This window comes from Delphinapterus leucas, chromosome 20, assembly GCF_059928025.1.
Source record: "Delphinapterus leucas isolate spDelLeu-1000000601 "Yukka" chromosome 20, BTC_Dleu_Yukka2, whole genome shotgun sequence".
Classification (NCBI taxonomy): domain Eukaryota; kingdom Metazoa; phylum Chordata; class Mammalia; order Artiodactyla; family Monodontidae; genus Delphinapterus; species Delphinapterus leucas.
Window position 1 is genome coordinate 49525408 of NC_143148.1, and position 19080 is coordinate 49544487.

The following is a 19080-nucleotide window of genomic DNA, read 5'->3' on the forward strand; positions in this document are numbered from 1 at the left end:
GAATTAGAAATATCCTAAACTTCATAGCTTCTCCTTTATTCAACTTTTAACCTCTCATTTCTGTCTTCTTCTTATTTTTGAAAAGGTCTGAGAAGAGTTTGTTAAAAGTGTTTATTACATTGTTCAAAAATATAAAATCTGACCACTTTGTAATCTACACACAAACCACAGTCATTTAAACTTTAAGATACTTAATTATGTTGACATTTTATTAAATTAATATTGGCCAATATTCATTTACTCATTGGAATTCAAGACACAATTTCAGATATTCCCAAAAAAATTGATGGGAATTAATCAGAACTATGTTTTAGAAAAGAAATGGCATAAAGAGAGTTTAAGATTCTTGGAAATGTCGATTTTGCTCATTAAAAAAGTCTGTCATTTTACTTTGTTACTAGAAAGCAAAACTCTCATAGCCCTTTGACCTTCTGAAGTCATCTCAGAATCTATTTAATCTATTTCAATTGCTCTGAGTTTGGCCATATTAGAACAATAGCAGTTCAGCTAATGGCAAGCCTCATTTTCATGTCTGAGCAGCACACAAACATTTCTGCCAAGTGGGTTTCAAATATGACAGTGGTATTCTAATAGGAAACTTGATTCTTAGTTATTAATTTAACAAACATAAATAAACTATATTATCTCATGTTACAGAGTTCTTATAGTGAGACTGTGGGAGAGGTGGTATTTGAGATGCAGCTGAGAGGTGGAAGAAACAAAGTCCTGGCTGAGTGAGAGGCACAGGAATAAGTATAATTCAAATGAAATTGTGGAGAATGAGAACAGACTTCATAGAAAAATAGACTATTTTCTGAGGCTCCAGTGCCAGATTGAAGTTGAATTAAATGCTGTGTCAAAAAGGATGCTTTTTGCAACCAGGAGAAAAATGATTCAACCAGCTTTTACCAAAGCAACTCTGGGAATGATGGCAAAAACAGATTGGTTTTCTAAAAGGCACATATTGAAGATTTTTAGGAAGGGTAGGCCATCGGGCTCGGAACACAATTTCCTGATTTCCTCTCCACATCCTGTAAACGTATGCAAATCCCAGTGGCCTCGCTTCCTTCACTTTTATCACCCTAGAAGGCCTGCCCCTCTGTTCCACAATGAATCATTCACAGCATTCTGAGTCCTTCGTACTTCCTTAGGGTTCCCGTTCCTTCAGTTTTATGTCTTTCAGATTCCCTTCCGTTGATGACTCTTTACTCTCAGCACCACCATCCAGAAAGTTTTCCAAGCTGTCATCCTTAACTTTGTCCTCTCCATGCTCCTTGCCCTCCCGACGTCTAACATCGAAGGGGTTATCCACAGGACATCAAGGCCTGCCAGTTCTGCCTCACTAGGATCTCTCAAATGCTTTCATGCCTTTTCATGCTTTCATTTACTTGCTTCAAAGTTGTATCTCCCATAACTAAAAATAAATACAGAAAATAAGTTTAACTGAGTGGTTGACATACGGACTTAAACTAAGGAATAACGAAATGCAAAAGGACAATGAAAATCACTTTGGAGGCGACGTTGACCAGATCTGGCAGCTTCTACATATGGAGAAATTTCTGTTATTGAAAGGGAATAATTAGAAATGATTCTCACATTTTAGTCTGGGTGACTTGAAGATGGGAATGATACAGCCATCTGGTTTTGACAGGAGGTAAGACATCCATTTTTGGCATGTCGAGTTTGAGATCTCTGTAGGGCATCCATGAATAGATATATAGGAAGCATTCAGGATTTGGAATACAGATTTCAAAGGAAACTCAGAGCTAAAAATAAAGATCAGGCCTCGTCATCCAAAAACAAAAAAAATTAATCATTGCAGCCAGAGGCATGAGAAATGTAGTCCGCTGAGAATGTAAAGTAAAAGAGGGGAGGACAGTTGTGTTAGCTTTTCAACAAACGTAGAGAAAGGAAGTTCTATGAAAGATGCTGAAAAGGGCTGGCCAGAGGAGTGAGGAAAAAAACCCAGGAAGTTAGTGTCATCTGGAGCTAAAGAAGGAGGGACTTGCTCTAAGTGACAGAATTTTGGTCGTGAAACATTTCCTGATGGTTTTATTTGCAGCTCATTTATTGACCTAGATAGATATTCTAAAGATACAGTATGTCAAAATAGCAAAAGCAAAAAGCCGTTGTTCTTTTTTTGAAAGCATCATCCCTGAAGAATCATGTAAATCGTGAATTCACTATTGAAACTCTGTCTGAAAATCATCTGGGAGGTCCCCTTATATATAACATCCATGCAACTATATTGTCCCTCCCGTGTTTTATGTAAAGGAGCCTAAAATCCTAGGATTGCGTATAATTTTGCAAAAATAACTTTTTTTTATGGCGATTAACACACCACAATACTCTTCTACTCAGTTATGATTTGTTAAGGGAAACATTGATACCTTTAAATAAAAATATAAAAATCTTGACATTTATGTTTGACAAGCTAAGCTGACTCTGGAAATTTTACATTCATGTTTCTTAAAATTATGAGTTGCTAATTTAAAAAACTACTTTATGGAGGTATGATTGATATGTATACAGCTGTACCTATTTAATGTATACAGCTTGATGAGTTTGGAGATAAGTATATGCCCATGACACCATCACCATAATCACAGCCCTAAACTTATTCATCACCTCCAGAAGTTTCCACCCTATCCCTCCCTCTCTCTCTCTATTTTTCTTAAAAATCTTTTTAAAAATTTGGTGGTAACTTAAAAAATTAAAATGCAAAATTCTAAACTCTGAAGATACATTCCAAACAGTACCAACAAATTAACCTTTATGTTAATTCTTCAGAAAAAGAATATAGTAAAAGCAAAAACAATTGCAAGAGAATGATCCATGTTGATAACTGACTTTTCCTTTTGCTTATCAAAAGTATTTGTTTTTTTATAGTTGTCCTAGCTGTCACCGTGAACATGCGTTGAGCTGCTTCTGCTAGGATGCTGTTTTCAGTTGCCGCATTCTCCTGTGTGGTGACAGAGTATGTGGGAAGGCACCGGGGTGTGGGTGAGAGTCACAGTATTGCCAGGAGCAAGTTGAAATTGGCTAGGCAGAAGCATGACCTACTTTTTGGGGTCCATCTTTTCTGATCCAGAGAGTTTGCATTAACTCTCATTCCCAGCTAGAAGCACTACTTTATGACTCAGTGGATCAATATACACTGGGAACCACGAACCATGATAGGTGGCCTGACAATCGTGTGAAAGGCCTCATTGGTTCAAGTGGAAATGAGGTTCCTTTGTGAGACTTGCTTCTTATCAAAAAGGACAATTTAGAACTTTCCATTATACATTACAAATAGAAATAAGATAGAGATAAACAGAGCAAAATGATGTGTTTTTTCCTCTTCTCCTTGTGCTTCCCCACCTTTCACATCCTGACCGACTCGATCACACTTCCACAAAATATGATGGTTTTTCTCTTGGTGAAGCCAGGGCCACGTGTGCTATTGTTTCTAATACAGAATAATTGGTGGCATATAATTTTAGAAGGTGTTTATCTCTCAGTTTAGGTGATACAGTGACAAAATGACGAGTTTATAACCGTAGGCTAAAATCAGATTAATAAATAAAAGGGCTTGATTGGAACAAACCACGCAGCAGTGGTTTGTTCCATTTATGTCTATTTGGAGTCTTCACTATTTTGGCACAATAAACTCTCCCAGACTCTCATATGTCGAAACGTGATTTGTTTTACATGATGAGGTAAAGAAACCATTGAATACACATGTAATAATTGAGGATAATTTAAAAAATCTAAATGTATGTGTATCACTGGCAAAATTAATGGTCAGGTATCACCATTTTGAAATAAATCTTGTAAAAGCGTATTTTTCCCTGTATTCTTTTTATGAAGCCCTAACGCTTGTGTGCTCCACTCTTTGTACCTGGGCCCAGGGCCGCGTGGAGCTGGTTCCCCGATGCTGGAGGAGTATTTCACCTGTTGGCTTCACACACTCAGTCCTACTTGGATCCCACTCCACATGCTATTGTAGAACGTTATTTCTGTTAAAGCCAGCAGACTGTGTGTGTGTGTGTGTGTGTGTGTGTGTGTGTGTGTATGTGTTTCTCTCATCTTTGTACCAAAAATCAGTGTGATGCCCAATGAATGTGGAGTGATTCTGCTCTGGAGCAGCGTAGACCTGACTGTATCAATGCTGTACATGTGGCAAAATGTTTTTTGAACCAATAGATATATTGATTCTGGTTGACCACCCATGTACACATGCAAATGACATCGTTCTGGCCAATCCACATACAGTTTTAGAAAATCATAAGTTATATAAAACGCATAATCGACAGCTTTGGGGATGTTAAGCACACGCACAAGACACTCATAAAGATACTCTAGTATCTCTCATCATTCAGATCTGAAATACTGGTTGATCTGATTTTCTCAAGCTAGTTGCAAAGCTGTGAGTCTGCAGGTTATGTTAGTAGTTGAGAAGTAACATGGAAACACCATATTGCCAGTATTGCCAAAACTTTATCAGCTGAGTGTATTGTTTTTAGTTGGGGAAGATCCTGTTTGCTCTTCAGTTCAGAGACTGTTTCCCATTTTTGCCCACTTACCAAGTCACTTCAAACCCCCTAGCCTCTGCTGGGTAAAGGAACCTCCTTTGGTTGTGTCAGTCTCTTCCAGGTAAATGCTCAGACCTTCTGATTTCCTAATCTTTCTTCCACTCCTTTCCAAAACGGCAGCCGGCATGACAGGAGCTCAGATGATGTCCTGGCACTTTGGGTGGGGGTCTCCCCTGACATATGTCGGTTGTTGTATTGATGTCCACCACAAGATCATTGATTGGATCCTTGTGTCCCAGGTCAGTGATACCTGCTAAGTGTGGTTTCGTTGGTCCTCACACTGGATGTTTGTTGATGTACACTGCCAAATGTAGTGGTCATTTGGTCACTACGACTGTTCTCTTGACAAAGGCCATCACCTTTTCTGGCCAGGCCCCATGACACTTCTTGTTCTATTCAGATTCCCCAAAGCTGGCTGTGACATTCTTTTGGTTAATAGGTAGAGCAGATGGGCAGTGGTCTTTGGACACTGTCACTATCCTGAAGAACCCCTCTGGTTAGCTCTAGTCAGACCCTCATTCATTTCTAAGCATTGTTCTTTATCTTCTCAGACTCTGTGTAATGGTTTCTGGGGAACATGACTCATTAGGTAGAAAAATGAAAAACACATCCTTCTCATAAAAAAAAAAACAATTATCTCTTGTCAAAGAAAATTGCACTGGATTGAGTTAAAAAGACAAGAAAGACTTTATTCAAGACTATAGCAGTGGGGGTCAAGACTTCTGCAGTAGGGGAGAGAGATTGAACTCTGCTCTTCTGAAATCAAGGTGGGAGAGTTTTTAAGCACTGAGCTGATGAGCTAATGGAAGAGTACTGGAGAACATCAGGGGGAAGTTGGTCAATGTGATCAGGCCATTTGTGTGATGATTGGTGCTTGTGGAGTTAGGCTCCTGCCATCCAGCAGAGACTGGGAGATAGGGCTCTGTCTTTCTTGATTACATTTCAGAGGGATGACTCAGGTCCTTGAGAAAGACATTCTTGGATTGTAAAACTGTAAGGAGGCCTGATGAAGATTTACATTGCAAGAGGCAGAGAAATAATTTACAATTGCAACTTCCCTCAATTAAATGCTCTGAGAAAAGGGAGGTCAGGGGCCTATGGTCAGGGAAAAAAACCTGTCTGAAGTTTAGTCAAGCTGAGGGGAATGTTAAGGATGTCTCAGTCACCAGCATCACTAATAATTTTTCCCATTGCCTGTGAAATAAAATTTTCCACAATAAAATAATACTTAAAAAAGAATAAATTGTGGAATTAAAGTATGTGTATTCAAGACTAAATTCAACAAATATCTAAGCCTAGATTTAAACATATCTCATTCATTGGGATCGTGATGCTGTATTAATGTTTTAGCATTTTCACAAATTGGGAAAGTATTAAATGATTTAATCAATCAAAGACCTGGAATTGGTTTGGTACTTTTTACCTTTTTTTCATATACTATGCCCTAGTATTGCTGGCTTTTCCAATCATTATGTGGAAATAATGTCTGTTGGGTACAAGAGTGACTTCAGTTTCTTAACCCAGAAGTGATATGAGGACATTTGACTCATGGCAGCTTATCATCTCTCTCCGGCTGGGGAAGATAAAAAAAAAAAAAAGGTAGGGAAGCAAAAAATGGTTTTTCAGTCTCTGGGATATTGTCAGTGTGCTCTATCTGATGCATGAGGTCATTTACTGAAATGACCTGCCTCACTGTAGTAGATCTAAATCGAAACTTTTAGAAAAGTATTATAATGGTCTTAGTGCAAAACACGGGAAAGCCCTGATTACCGTCTGAATTTCCAGACATCACGTGCTCAAAGTCATTTTTCCAAAGCTACTAATTTGAATGAAATAAAACTGGCTGTGGTGAAAAAAATTAAAGCACAGATTTCGGCGGTTTTGTAATTTTATTCTAGTCTTCTAGAGGAAATTTGGCTTTCCCAAAATTTGCACATCAAATAAGCGAATCAAAATGCCTGAGCAGAGAAAGGATGTAAATATTCACTGATCGATCCACTGAATCATTGAACACTTCAGAAACGTTTGATCTGGCAGTACAAGAAGTAGGGCTGAAAGTCAGTCTACCCATCTGCTGGGAGGAAAAATTGATCAACAGCAAAACACTAAAACCGACGAGAATTTAGTAAGGTATTATTAATTTAGAACCTTGCTGTGGAAATGAAGTAAAAAGCATCTCTTTCATTGTATCAGAAAATCCAAAAATAGAGCGATAAATACATCTAGGAAATGTAGTTTACAAGTGATTAAACTAGGGAACTTTGAGGCGGTTGGTAGACATTGTGTGTATGTACGTGCATGCCTGTGTGTGTGTGTGTGCGCACGTGTGTGTGTATCTCAGCCAAGTGCCTAAGCTTTCTCTTCGAGAACCTCGCTGAAAGTACCATTTTGCAAAGAGAAGTATCTTGTGCTTTTATTTAGTTCCAGCTTTTGCCACTAGGTATAATATATTCATATTTGGTATATGAATTAATACAGTCTTATTATAACCATATGGAAACAGATTTATTTCATTCCTTTATGCAGTAAATATTTATTAAGCACCTACTATGTGTCAGGCAGTGTGCTAGACACATAGGATCTATCTTTGAACAAAACAGGCCAAGACTCTAGGCCTCATTGAGCTTATATTCTGATAGGGCAAGATAAAGGATAAAGAAAGATACTGAACGAGAAATATATGTATAAATGTGTCAATATCTGACAAAAAATGTAAAGTGGTTTGGATTAAGGTGAATGGGAGGAGGATTGCTGGGTGGAAGGGATTTTAATAGGGAAGGTCAGGAGAGGAATGCTTGTATGAGAGCGATCACATTTGAGCAAAGACTTGACTGTAGCAAAGATTTTAGCCCAGTCCATCTCAGAGAAGAGCACTCCAGGCAGAAAGGATAGCTTATCAAAGCGTGGGATGGGAGATGGAAGAATGGTGTTTGCTCAGAGAACCTTGAGGAGGCCGTCGTTGACGGAGGGTACTGATCTGGGAAGCCAGACCTGGGGCGGGAGCCGTGCAAGGGGGGCAGATCATATAAGGAATCTGGAGGCTGTATAGTAATGACTTTGTCTTTCACTGTGTGTGAAAGTGAAAGTTATTGTTGTGTTTTGAGCCCAGGAATAATATTTTAAACCTGTTGTATAGAGAACGGAGAGAGTCTCAGTGAGCAAAGGGGGAAGCAGGGAGACTTGTTAGGTTGCTATGGCAAGAATCCAGGCTGGAATAGAAAGGAGCACCAGTGGAGTTGGAGAAATCCGCTGATTCTGCAGAGTTGAGTAGCGCCAGCCGTACTGCTGTTGGTTTGGTAGTATAGTGAGAGAGAAAGAAAGGAGTCAAGCACACTCAATTTTTGTGTGTGTGTGTGTGTCCTGAGAAACTTTAAGAATGGAATTGTCTGTCATAAACTGGGTTGGGGAAGCATGTGAATAGAGTAGGATTTGGGGGAAGAAGAGGAGTTTGGTTTGGGAAATGTTAAAGATATCAAGTAGAGGAGTCTAATATCAGGGAAGAGGGTGGGGGTGGAGATAGAAACTAGGGAATTACTGGCACATAATATTTAAGTCCACGAGGTCAAGAGAGGTCTGCAAGGAGATGGGGACGGAGAAGAAGCAGGGCAAAGGACTGAGCCCTGGAGCGTCTCAGCCTTCAGAGGGAAGAGATAAAGGGAAGAACCGACAATGGAGATTGAGAAGGGGCAACTAATAAGCTAAGAAGAAAATTAAGAGAATGAGCTTTATGGAAGTTTAAGTGGACAAGGAATATCAAGGCACTGGGAGTAGTTGAAAGTATCAGATGTCACTGACAGGTGGAGTGGTAGGAAGACTGAAATCTGACCATTCAGTTTAGCAACATGCAGTTCTTTGGTAACCTTGACAAGAGCAGTTTTCATTGAGTGGCGTGGACTGACAGTCTAGTTGGAATTGGCCTGAGATAGAAGGAAACGACAAACATCAGAAAGAGTATGTATGGACATCTTATTTGAATTAACGTATTACCTTAATATAAAAAGCAGGAAAAATAGAGTGGAGTCAAGAGAACTTTTTTTTTTCTTTTAAAGGGGGAAAAGTAACAGCATGCATGTACATTAATGGGTATGATCCATTAAGGAGAAAAAACTAATGAAGGCGAGAATGGAGAACTGCTGATGCAGTGGCCTGAGTGGCTTTAGCACAAGGGGCAGGGACTGGCCAGTGGCTCACTTACCTGGAAAGCGCAGGGATGACCTGCGGGCCCAGTTGGACTCAGGGATGCTGACTGTGCTATCAGAACCGGGTCTCACCTCATCTCTCAGTTCTGCTTGGGTCTTTGTTGCTTCACTCAGGTTTTCCACAACAATTGCTCCTGCAGGTCGATGCCTAGTTCCCATACTTTCAGCGTTCACAGCAAAGAGGGTCTTTCTCTAATAGTCTCAACGAAATCCTGGAATTGCCCTGCTGGCTTGGCTCAGCTGACCTGCCTGTACCTGTAATAATAACTGTGGCCAGGGGCAGCAACGCCAAGATTCGGGAGTGTACATGAGGCAAGACTAGCCAGGCACGGAGCATCGATAGAGTCATGTTTCCTTCCAGCAAAAAGAACTACACTGGTAAAAATACAAAGCTTGATAAGGTTCTAAATGGTGGTCCCGGGACACTGCAAACCATTTAAGGGAGACAGACAAATACTGGCACAATGTTTTTTCTCTTCCTTTTACATTATTGTAATTCAATGTCACGATCAAAATGATCCAGGCAAACTTATAATTGTGGGGAAATCGAGATGAAATCACATGTGGAAAAATGTAATTGTCTTAGAGGGAAACTTCCCTAGGACAATTTTAATTAAGCCAGTTATTTTCTAGAAATGTAGATGCCATAATGATGGCTAGGACTGTCATTGAACTGTGTTCACTTGTGTTTGTGTCCTTGAACACCTGTGTCCTTCTATGCTTTACATCTTGAGAAATATGGCTTGCCCTTTCGTGTGCTCCAACCTTTGTAAAGTTGACAAAGTCTGTGACACATCACCTTCACTGATGACCATCTGCAGTGGCAGTCATGTCATTTTTTTTTTTTTTTTTTGGCGGTACAAGGGCATCTCACTGTTGTGGCCTCTCCTGTTGCGGAGCACAGGCTCCGGACGCACAGGCTTAGCGGCCATGGCTCACGGGCCCAGCCGCTCCGTGGCATGTGGGATCTTTCCGGACCGGGGCACGAACCTGTGTCCCCTGCATCGGCAGGCGGACTCTCAACCACTGCACCACCAGGGAAGCCCCATTTTTAATATTAGTAGGGGAGAGAAGTGATTCTTTTCCATATTTTAAAGCTCCAACCAAGAGTATTTTTTTCTTCAATTTTTCTTTCACTTCCATGAAATTGTAAGATGTGCCTCCATGTCCAGAACTAAATATTGGTGCTACCTACTAGAAAGGATATAAGGGTTTTAAACGTAATTCAGCCAGTTACCTAGTTATACTTAAATAACACAATCTATTATTTGAATTTATTCTTGGGATAAAATATACCACTCTGGGGCAATGGTAGTTGTATAATTATTTCAAGGTTAAAGAATGAAAAAGGAGGAGATTTCTTAAATGAGATCCTAACATTAAAATCATTAAAAAATAATTTCTCATCTATACTAAAATTTTGGGAAATTTTACTTAGCTTCTGTGAATCTCTTTTTTAAAAGTTTCATTTGAAAAGAAGAGATGTTAAAATATATTTCATCTCACTAGATAATTTTAATAATTAAGTTTAACATGGTACATAAAATTTCTAGTAGATTACTTAGCATACAGTAGGCACCAGATAAATTTTAGTTTGCTTTTTTTTCCTGACAGTTCATAGCAACATGTGTTACAGAAGCCAGTTCCTGAGGAACCTGATGTTTAAAAGTAGTAGGCAACAGATACAAGAGATGCTGTGTTTTGTGGTCATTCAGTAACTAAATTTTTCCAGAGCTCAACTTTACTGTGATGGTAACTCTTTGGAGTCCATAGCAATAATAATTGTTTTATAATTCAAAACGTAACAACCACCATATACTCACGTGCTTGCTGTCTGTGAGAGAATCAGTAGGCACTTATTATGCTTTTTAAATTTAAATCTCATAGCAGTACTACAATGCTTAGTGTAAAAGTCTCATCAATAGGTAGAGGGCTTTTAAGTGTGAGTTTTCAGGCTGTGATATGAAGATGCAAGAAATGTTTCTGTTTGAATAAATTTATGACATTTTATTATGCCAAGTCTCAGTAATGAGGCCAAGGCAGGAGAAAAAGAAGGGTGGAATAGGGGAAGGAGGGCTGCGATATGGGGAAAAAAAGAAATGGAGGGATAAGACTGTCTTGTGGATTAAGTGTCAGTAACCATGGAATAGATGGGCTTATGGGAAGATGGTCATTCGTCTCACGTTGTCCTACCATGATGTTGACCATGGAATAGATGGGGTTATGGGAAGATGGTCATTCGTCTCACGTTGTCCTACCATGATGTTGACCATGGAATAGATGGGGTTATGGGAAGATGGTCATTCGTCTCACGTTGTCCTACCATGATGTTGACTCTGTCGACATATTAAATGTCCTAATCATTAAGGACAAATAATACTTGACCACCAACTGAAAGTTTTAGTTAGTAAATTTTAGAAGTTCACTATATTTCATTTTATAGTACTTCAGGGTTAACAACTTGCTGGAGTTAGCCATCATTTTCTCCATTCAAAAAGTAAACACTATGACGATATGATGTCTCCAGAAGGCTAGGTGGTTTGGCGGTGACCCTACGCCTGGGGTAGCTTAACCTCAGCTGCAGCTACGTTTTCATTTCATGTCACTATTGTCCCTACATGTCATCATAGGCTGGCACTACCAAAGTGTGCTGAGTTCTATATCCATGTCTATTTATCTATATCTGTATATTTGCATTTTCCATATCACTATTCAACATTTGTTTTAAAATTAGAACAATCATAGCACTCCATCACACACTTATACCACGTGTGTCTATACAGCCACACAGTTTAAAACCCTGTAGGAATCTCTGGATTCCCTATGGCTGACTTATCTTGCTGAAATTACTTGGTAAAGCCTAGGAGCATCTGAATTTCCATTACTTTATTGGTGTACCTCGTTAATGGTATCACTTGATTTAGCATATCAGTAGTACCTTTTCGCCACAGGTGAGAAATTGAAATGTTCAAGGCCAATTAATTGCGGATGTTTCAAGTTGGTTAGTGCAGCTGTAATGGTGAGTGATGCCGGAAGAGGGAGCGGTCAGTGAGAACTTGCTCCTGATGAGAACTGATGATCCAATCTTAACTCACTAGACTTACGCTGATTCTTTTTTTTTTCCACTGTGCTTCCCACATGTGTTCACGTTTTAAATACTGATCTATAAAGGAATGTCAAAGTACCACAGAAACATTATGCAATTCTGTATTAAAAATGTATCTTCATTACTGACTTTAGACCATTAAAATTAACTAGAAAGAGCAAGAAACAAAATAACTCAGTATTTTCTCAAAGGTATAAGGTGATGTAGATAAAATTCCAAACATAGAAATTGCAGGTAAAGATGATGGCTGGCTGGGGGCACTTCATTCATTCTTTTCCAACTTTTCTATGCAAAAAATGATAAAAATGCAGAGATAGGCAGTTGTAACACATATGCAGCTATGCTGCAGATGGACCAAGGCTGCTTGGTGAACATCAGACCCTGGAAGACTTTCAACTTCCAAACTTTTGTTAGGCCCTGAGGCAGAATTGTAAAATTAGATAGGACAGTAGAGGGAAGTTTTTACCCACTCACCACTCCCATCATGTACCCATACTTCAAAGACATGGTCTATTGTTAACTCTAGAGAAGAAGGTTGACCCTACTGTCAGGTAGCCAAATCCTGAGATTCCCCAACCCCTATTGCTACTGTCTTTTCTACATCCATTGGGAACCGCTGATTCCCATTTATATATCATAACAATATGGGGGACACTGCTGTGTCCTAGTTAAGAGCACTGTGCCTCTTGTTGCTCTGCAGACAGGCTGCATGAGCAGTGCCCTTTGTGGACAGCAAAGCCATGCTAGGTCAATGACCCCAAGACACCCAAAATGCAGCCAGGGCCCATGTCTACCCAACAAGCCCTCTTATTTAAAATACAAGAATTTTTCACTCTAACCTAAACATGGTAGATGGTATTGGTGACCAAGAGAACTCCACTCATCCAGGTCACTAGCCCAAACCACGGGTTCTTCAGGGGCAACTACAGAGAAAATGAAAAGTAAAAACACACCAGTAAAAATTGCACAATGTATCAACATTTTGGATCAATAAGGAGAGCATTGTACTTTTGATGTACAAAGTGGAAGACACTTTTGAACAATGATTCCCTCCAAGAAAGAAGGAAATTTGAAAAAAAATGATGTAGTTCTAAGGACAATGTAGTAAGTAATCTCGGGACTCATACCCGAATACAATCAGGAGTTAGTGTGATGCTGTCAAGGGAGGAGACTGTTAGAATATAAAACTTAAAAAAGATGCTGCCTTAACTCAGTTTGAGGCCCTGACTAGAGGCTGGTCAGTCCCCTTCTTGAGCAGCCGATTATGTCCCAACCCAACCCCTTCTTCTATTGCGCTCACACCCTCTGTGGCCACTATGCATCGACCCTGATCATCCTGGAGCCAGGGCCAGACACCCGAACACAGCCCCTCTTCCCTGGAGCTCACAAAACTTAGCTTGCCCCACCCCGCTTGCCATACGTGAGCTGCCCTCTACGGCTTCATCTCGCCACCCTTTCTGTGGTGGCATTTCCCTCTACTGGCCCTTCCTTGCAGTCTTCTCTTCTTTGAAGCTGTAAGTAACACAGAGTTCTGCTTTTTATCTCTCAGAGTGTCACTGTGTTGTATCTGCCATCAGAAGGGTTTTTAAATCTTATTCAAGCAGTTGTTAATACAGATGTGTCCCTTTAGGTCTCACAAAGATACGTGTCTTACCGTAATAGCAAAATTGGGCATCTCTTTGTATTAGTGCCTGACTCAACGTTTATAAAACAGGGCATGGATGTCAAGAATAATGCTTGAATAAAAACTGTATATAAATTTATGGTAATCTCTACCTGAACTGTCAGAAGTTATTATCAGAGCCTCAAGGTGGATGGCAAAAGAATGGGGAAAAAAAACATGTACTAATATTCTTACATGGTACGTTATGTAACAGATACTGCATTTTAATATACATTGAATAGTAGACAATTATGGATTCAAGAATGGGATAAACCCTATTTCATGTTTTTTACAGTGACTACATAATACTTACACAGTCAGCAATGTCAGTATTACTTAAATAAATTCCTCAAATAAAGCACTATTATAGTAAACTGGAAGAATGAAACGTCTTAACAAGACATACAGTAGGTAATCATGTCTGTAGTTTTCTGGTGTGCATTTGGATAAAACAAAACACAATAAATTCTGTTCTATCCATATTTCCTTGAATATACAACAGACTTCTGTTTTCACTTCTGAGTGCTCAAACACCATTTACCATGGCTCTCCTATCCACTGTCCTCTCACCCACAACCCCCCTTCCCAGATAGGATACAACTAGTGATGTGTTGGTAAACTGGCTGGGGTGGGAGTGGGTACTGATTTGCAGAGTTGGCCAATTTTCGTGGTTTAAATACTCCCACCGTGGCCAATTGCAAAGATGGCTATCTTTAACAATCATCTTGCAAAATTGCTGAAAATTTAATGGTCTCTCACACGCTGTTGCAAGCCAGTTATCACTGGATAGAACTCTCCATTATTTACTGTGTTATTATTCCCTGCACCTGGCTCACCATTAACACTTTTCATGTTGTGTTTCAAATATGCTTTTCAACGTCTTTTCCTCCCATAAGACCTTAAACACGGTGAAGGCAGGAACTGTCCCTTGGCCATCTTTGTCTTCCCGGGCTTAATGCTGTACTTCTTTCTCTAAGGAGTCTAAACATGATCAGACATCAAAGGTAGTCTTCTAGTTCCACCATAGTGTGAAGGTAAATCAAGTTCTGGGCAAAGGGGTGTAAGGCCAAATCATTACACAGTCATGCATGTGGGCAGTCAACATGCCAGTTCCAAGTGTTGACGTGGATGTCTGCCTGTCAAATTAAGTGGTTTAAACATTCAGTGAGCTTAACGTCATTCAGTTAACTCTCCCAGTGTCAGATGGATGAAACGCCTAGAAATGAACATAATTAACATAGGCTCCATCCATTTACATTACATTCTTGTTTCTCTATATTTTTCAAGCATTATGGAAAGTTTCGTATTTTGGAAATTTGACTTTCTTTTTTTTTTTTTTTGTGGTACGCGGGCCTCTCGCTGTTGTGGCCTCTCCAGTTGCAGAGCACAGGCTCCGGACGCGCAGGCTCAGCGGCCATGGCTCACGGGCCCAGCTGCTCCGCGGCATGTGGGGTCTTCCCGGACCAGGGCACGAACCCGTGTCCCCTGCATCGGCAGGCACACTCTCAACCACTGTGCCACAAGGGAAGCCCCTTGACTTTCTTAAGTTCCATAGAGGAACAGTCTTACTGGGATTGATAGTTCACTAACAGATTTTTAACGAATTCTTTGCTCATTTCTCCTTTTTCTCTTTTCACAAAAGGAGCTGGTGGCTGGTCTCCACTTGTGTCAAACAAATACCAGTGGTTGCAGATTGACCTTGGAGAGAGAATGGAGATCACCGCTGTGGCCACCCAAGGGGGATATGGGAGCTCCAACTGGGTGACCAGCTACCTCCTAATGTTCAGTGACAGTGGCAGGAACTGGAAACAGTATCGACAAGAGGACAGTATCTGGGTATGTTTCTTCAACAGAATTCATAGCCTAGAGAGAGAAGTAGAGTCATCCCTACATGCTGTTTACGAATCTCTTAAACTAAGTTTAGAAACAGAATCTTCAGAATTACTTAGAAAACATTTTTCAAGAGAAAATGTATTACTATTCATTTTCTAATACATTTTATGGTTTAATTTATGAAAATACTAAAGGTAAACTTATTTCGCAGAGTCCTCAGAAATTGAAAAAAGAATCTCATTAGTGCACTAAATAGTGTGGAAGTTAAAGAAAGAAACTAAACCTATATAAAAACATTTTAAGTTTTGTTCAATAGCATAGTAGTTTTGCATTGTCTTTAAGTTTGTTGAAAAGAATTTATTGCTTTTATTTCTTCTGATGACTGAGATTTATGAATTAATCTCTCTAGTATATGGAGGTTTTTATGTATAATATTTGGAATATTTATATATGTATTTTATATATACACACACATATATGATTTATATATAAACCATTCTCTAGTCTTTCAAGTGTGTAAGATGCTGTGTTTTGTGGACAGGGCACAGCTCCTGTAAGGGAGACTGACAAGGAGGCCGTTTGTAATAAAGTGGGTGGTATTTGTAGTTGACTGATGGTATATAAACACCCAACGGAAGAGGGAAGCTAAAGGAAGTTTGCTTGGTGGTGATGAAAGGATTTCGTTTTTTAGTGTAGAAAAGTATTGGTTTGGATCTTATGTGGGCCAGGGACAACATACTGCAATCAAAGAACTGTGTTTTTTTTGGTTTTTAATTTTCCTCTGACTGAGCTGCTGGAACCAGAGAAAATGAGTAACTTAATGAAGCATCATTCTTGGCACACAGATAATTTGGAGGCCTATCTGGGCACATAATGGTAATTCTGTTTGATCAGTCAATGGCCTCTCTTTTGAAACTTCCTAGAAGTCCGTTATACATGATACAGTCGTTGAAGAAATGGACTGTGATTTACTCACCTTTGTATCTCTAAAGTACTTGGTGGTCATCCAGTGCATTTTTATTGATGTAAATTGAATTGAGAAGATGTAGCCCTGCTTGTTCTCAAGCAAGGACAACAGTCAGGCTGGAAGAAGTTTCCTATAAGCATTTTTAAGAAAACCTGCATTAAAATCCAAAGCAAGTTGAAGTTCTGTATAAGAGCGAGAAAAATTGGATATTATCGTTGAATTAGTTCCATGAAAACCATTCAAAGTAGGGATAAAATAAACAGTAATTATGAACCAATAGCAATGAAAGCTTAATGAGGTATTTATTTTAACTAGGGGTCTGGGTTATCTTTTACTCTTTTTTTCGAAATAAGCATTGGATTTTAAACTAGATAAATGGCGGCTAATTCGTGCTAATATTTAGCCGTGTTAAGTAAGATGTATGTTTTTGATATTTAAAAAAATTTTTTAATCTTAACTATGACAATTAATTGTTTTTCGTGGTTCAAGCTTGAGGAAAGCGAAACCTAGATAGTGCTATTTGTCTTTTTCACTTACTTATTAAAGGTGAGGTGCTCAGGGTGCAATAGTGACGTGAATGATATCCTTAACTAGTCCAAACCAATCAATGTAAAGACAAACAGCATCGATCACAATGACCTGGCTAGGTAACATTGTTTTTTAGACTGTGCTATCATTTGTTGGTTTACTCATTGTTTTCCCCTTTGGCGTGTGAGCACCCTGGAAGTAGAGGCTCTACCTTCCAACCTGTCATCCCGGTATCCCCAATCTTAACAGTACCTGGCATGTTGCCTGCAATTACTAAATGTTTGTCGAATGAATGAATGAATGAGGGAAAGAGTGAATGAACCAATAAATGAAATGCACTTTCTTGTAGGATACTTTCATGATCACACAACTAAAAGCGACCCGTTCCTCCACCCATCAACTCCTCCTTTTAGTACATTTATATGGTACCAGATTAAGGTACTTTAGTGTTAGAAGGCTACATTTCTCTCTCCCCTATACATTTTGAACTTTTTCATGGGAAAAGGTTTATCTTTCTCATCTTTGCATTTCCAGCACTCAGCACCCAGTGTGGCACATCACTTGTTGTGTAAATTAGTGAAAAAAAAATCAATCAATCAATGAATAGATTTGAATACATTGATCTCCTAATCTTTGCCTAACTTTGTACGAAATTCTGTGTTAAAAGAGCTCAAAGCGCGAGAGAGGCATGGACATATGTACACTACCAAATGTAAAATAGATAGCTAGTGGGAAGCAGCTGCATAGCACAGGGAGATCAGCTTGGTGCGTGGTGACCACCTAGAGAGGTGGTATAGGGAGAGTGTGAGGGAGGAAGACGCAAGAGGGAGGAGATATGGGGATATATGTATATGTATAACTGATTCACTTTGTTATAAAGCAGAAACTGACACACCATTGTAAAGCAATTATACTCCAATAAAGATGTTTAAAAAAAAAGAGTTAATGTTGTTGAAAAGATAAAAAACATCAGAACAAACCAAAAAGTGAGTCAGAAGAGCATGCAAATGTGTGGTACAGACTCCTAGGGCTTTGGAAATTGACAGAATATGGAGATCACTGTAGAATGAATTTGTCAAAAAAAGCAGGGCTTACATGGGTCTTGAAAAAAGCATTAAAACTTAGATTATGGAAGGATTAAGGAAGCAATTCCATGAAGCTGGAAAAGTGTGAACAAAAGAACGGACATTGGCATTATCCAGAGATATGGTTTCCCATGTAGTAACCAGTGAGACTGTGGTCGGAATGGACTATCAAGTTTGGTAAGGACCAGACTATAATTTTCAATATGGTAAAAAAAGTAGATGAATGTCAAGATCAGAATTGAGACTTGGTGCAGCTGGTGCCATGGCCACACATAAAACGGGTAAGGTTATGGTGTAGGTAAAACAGCCTCAAATCTTCAAACTTTGTTGATATATGTACACACACACACACACACACACACACACACACACACACACACACACACACACACACACACACACACACACACACACACACACTCATGCTACCTGTTCATCCCAGATAGGCTAAGAGTTCTATTTCTACCCCACAGTTACTCAGGTCTCACTCTGAGGGAAGCTCCGTCTCTGTGAATCTGTAATTGCCAACGCAGGAAAAGTGAAACACAGCGAATTGTGCCCTGGCTCTTGACATTTTCACCTGGTATAACACAGATCACTTTAATTTGTTTTTTGGTTTTTAATTTTAGCCAAAGAACAATTTTTAATTGATGTTCATAGTAAAGAATTTAACCCTTTGTCACATTTTACAAATGTGTTTCCTAACTTTATTTTTTTTTGCCCAGTTTTTCTAGATATTATGGGATGTATCCAGATTATATAAAACTTGCCTGTTTTCTTTCAGAGCTTCACAGTCTGCTCCAGATGATACAAATAAATCTGTGAAAGAGAGTTAGGAAACAGCTAAGGCATTATACGAGTATGTGATGGAAACAGGAAGAAAAGGCAGTTGTTACAAGTTTAGAGACAAATAAAATAAAACCCATCAATATGGATGGAAATGCTGCCGTGAGGATTCCTCATTCTTCCTTTATTTATTCCTCTTCAAGCACTAGAGAGAACAGTGATTTCTATATACCTGAAAGAATTAATCAAATGCCCTGCTGCTTTTTAAAAATAATCTTTAAAAAGAAACGCAAAATGTTTTGTTATCTATGTGGCCATGCATATATTTAATAGAAC

The 19080-nt window shown here is 39.2% G+C and overlaps 1 protein-coding gene across 1 annotated transcript in view; it reads left to right on the forward strand.

The window, feature by feature from the left end:
• CNTNAP4 (contactin associated protein family member 4) overlaps positions 1–19080 on the forward strand; it is a 268480-nt gene that overhangs the window by 63284 nt on the left and 186116 nt on the right. Inside the window, exon 3 of the mRNA XM_022583147.2 lies at positions 15188–15381. Within this exon, the coding sequence (XP_022438855.2) occupies positions 15188–15381 (194 nt within the window). The remainder of the gene's footprint in view (positions 1–15187; positions 15382–19080) is intronic.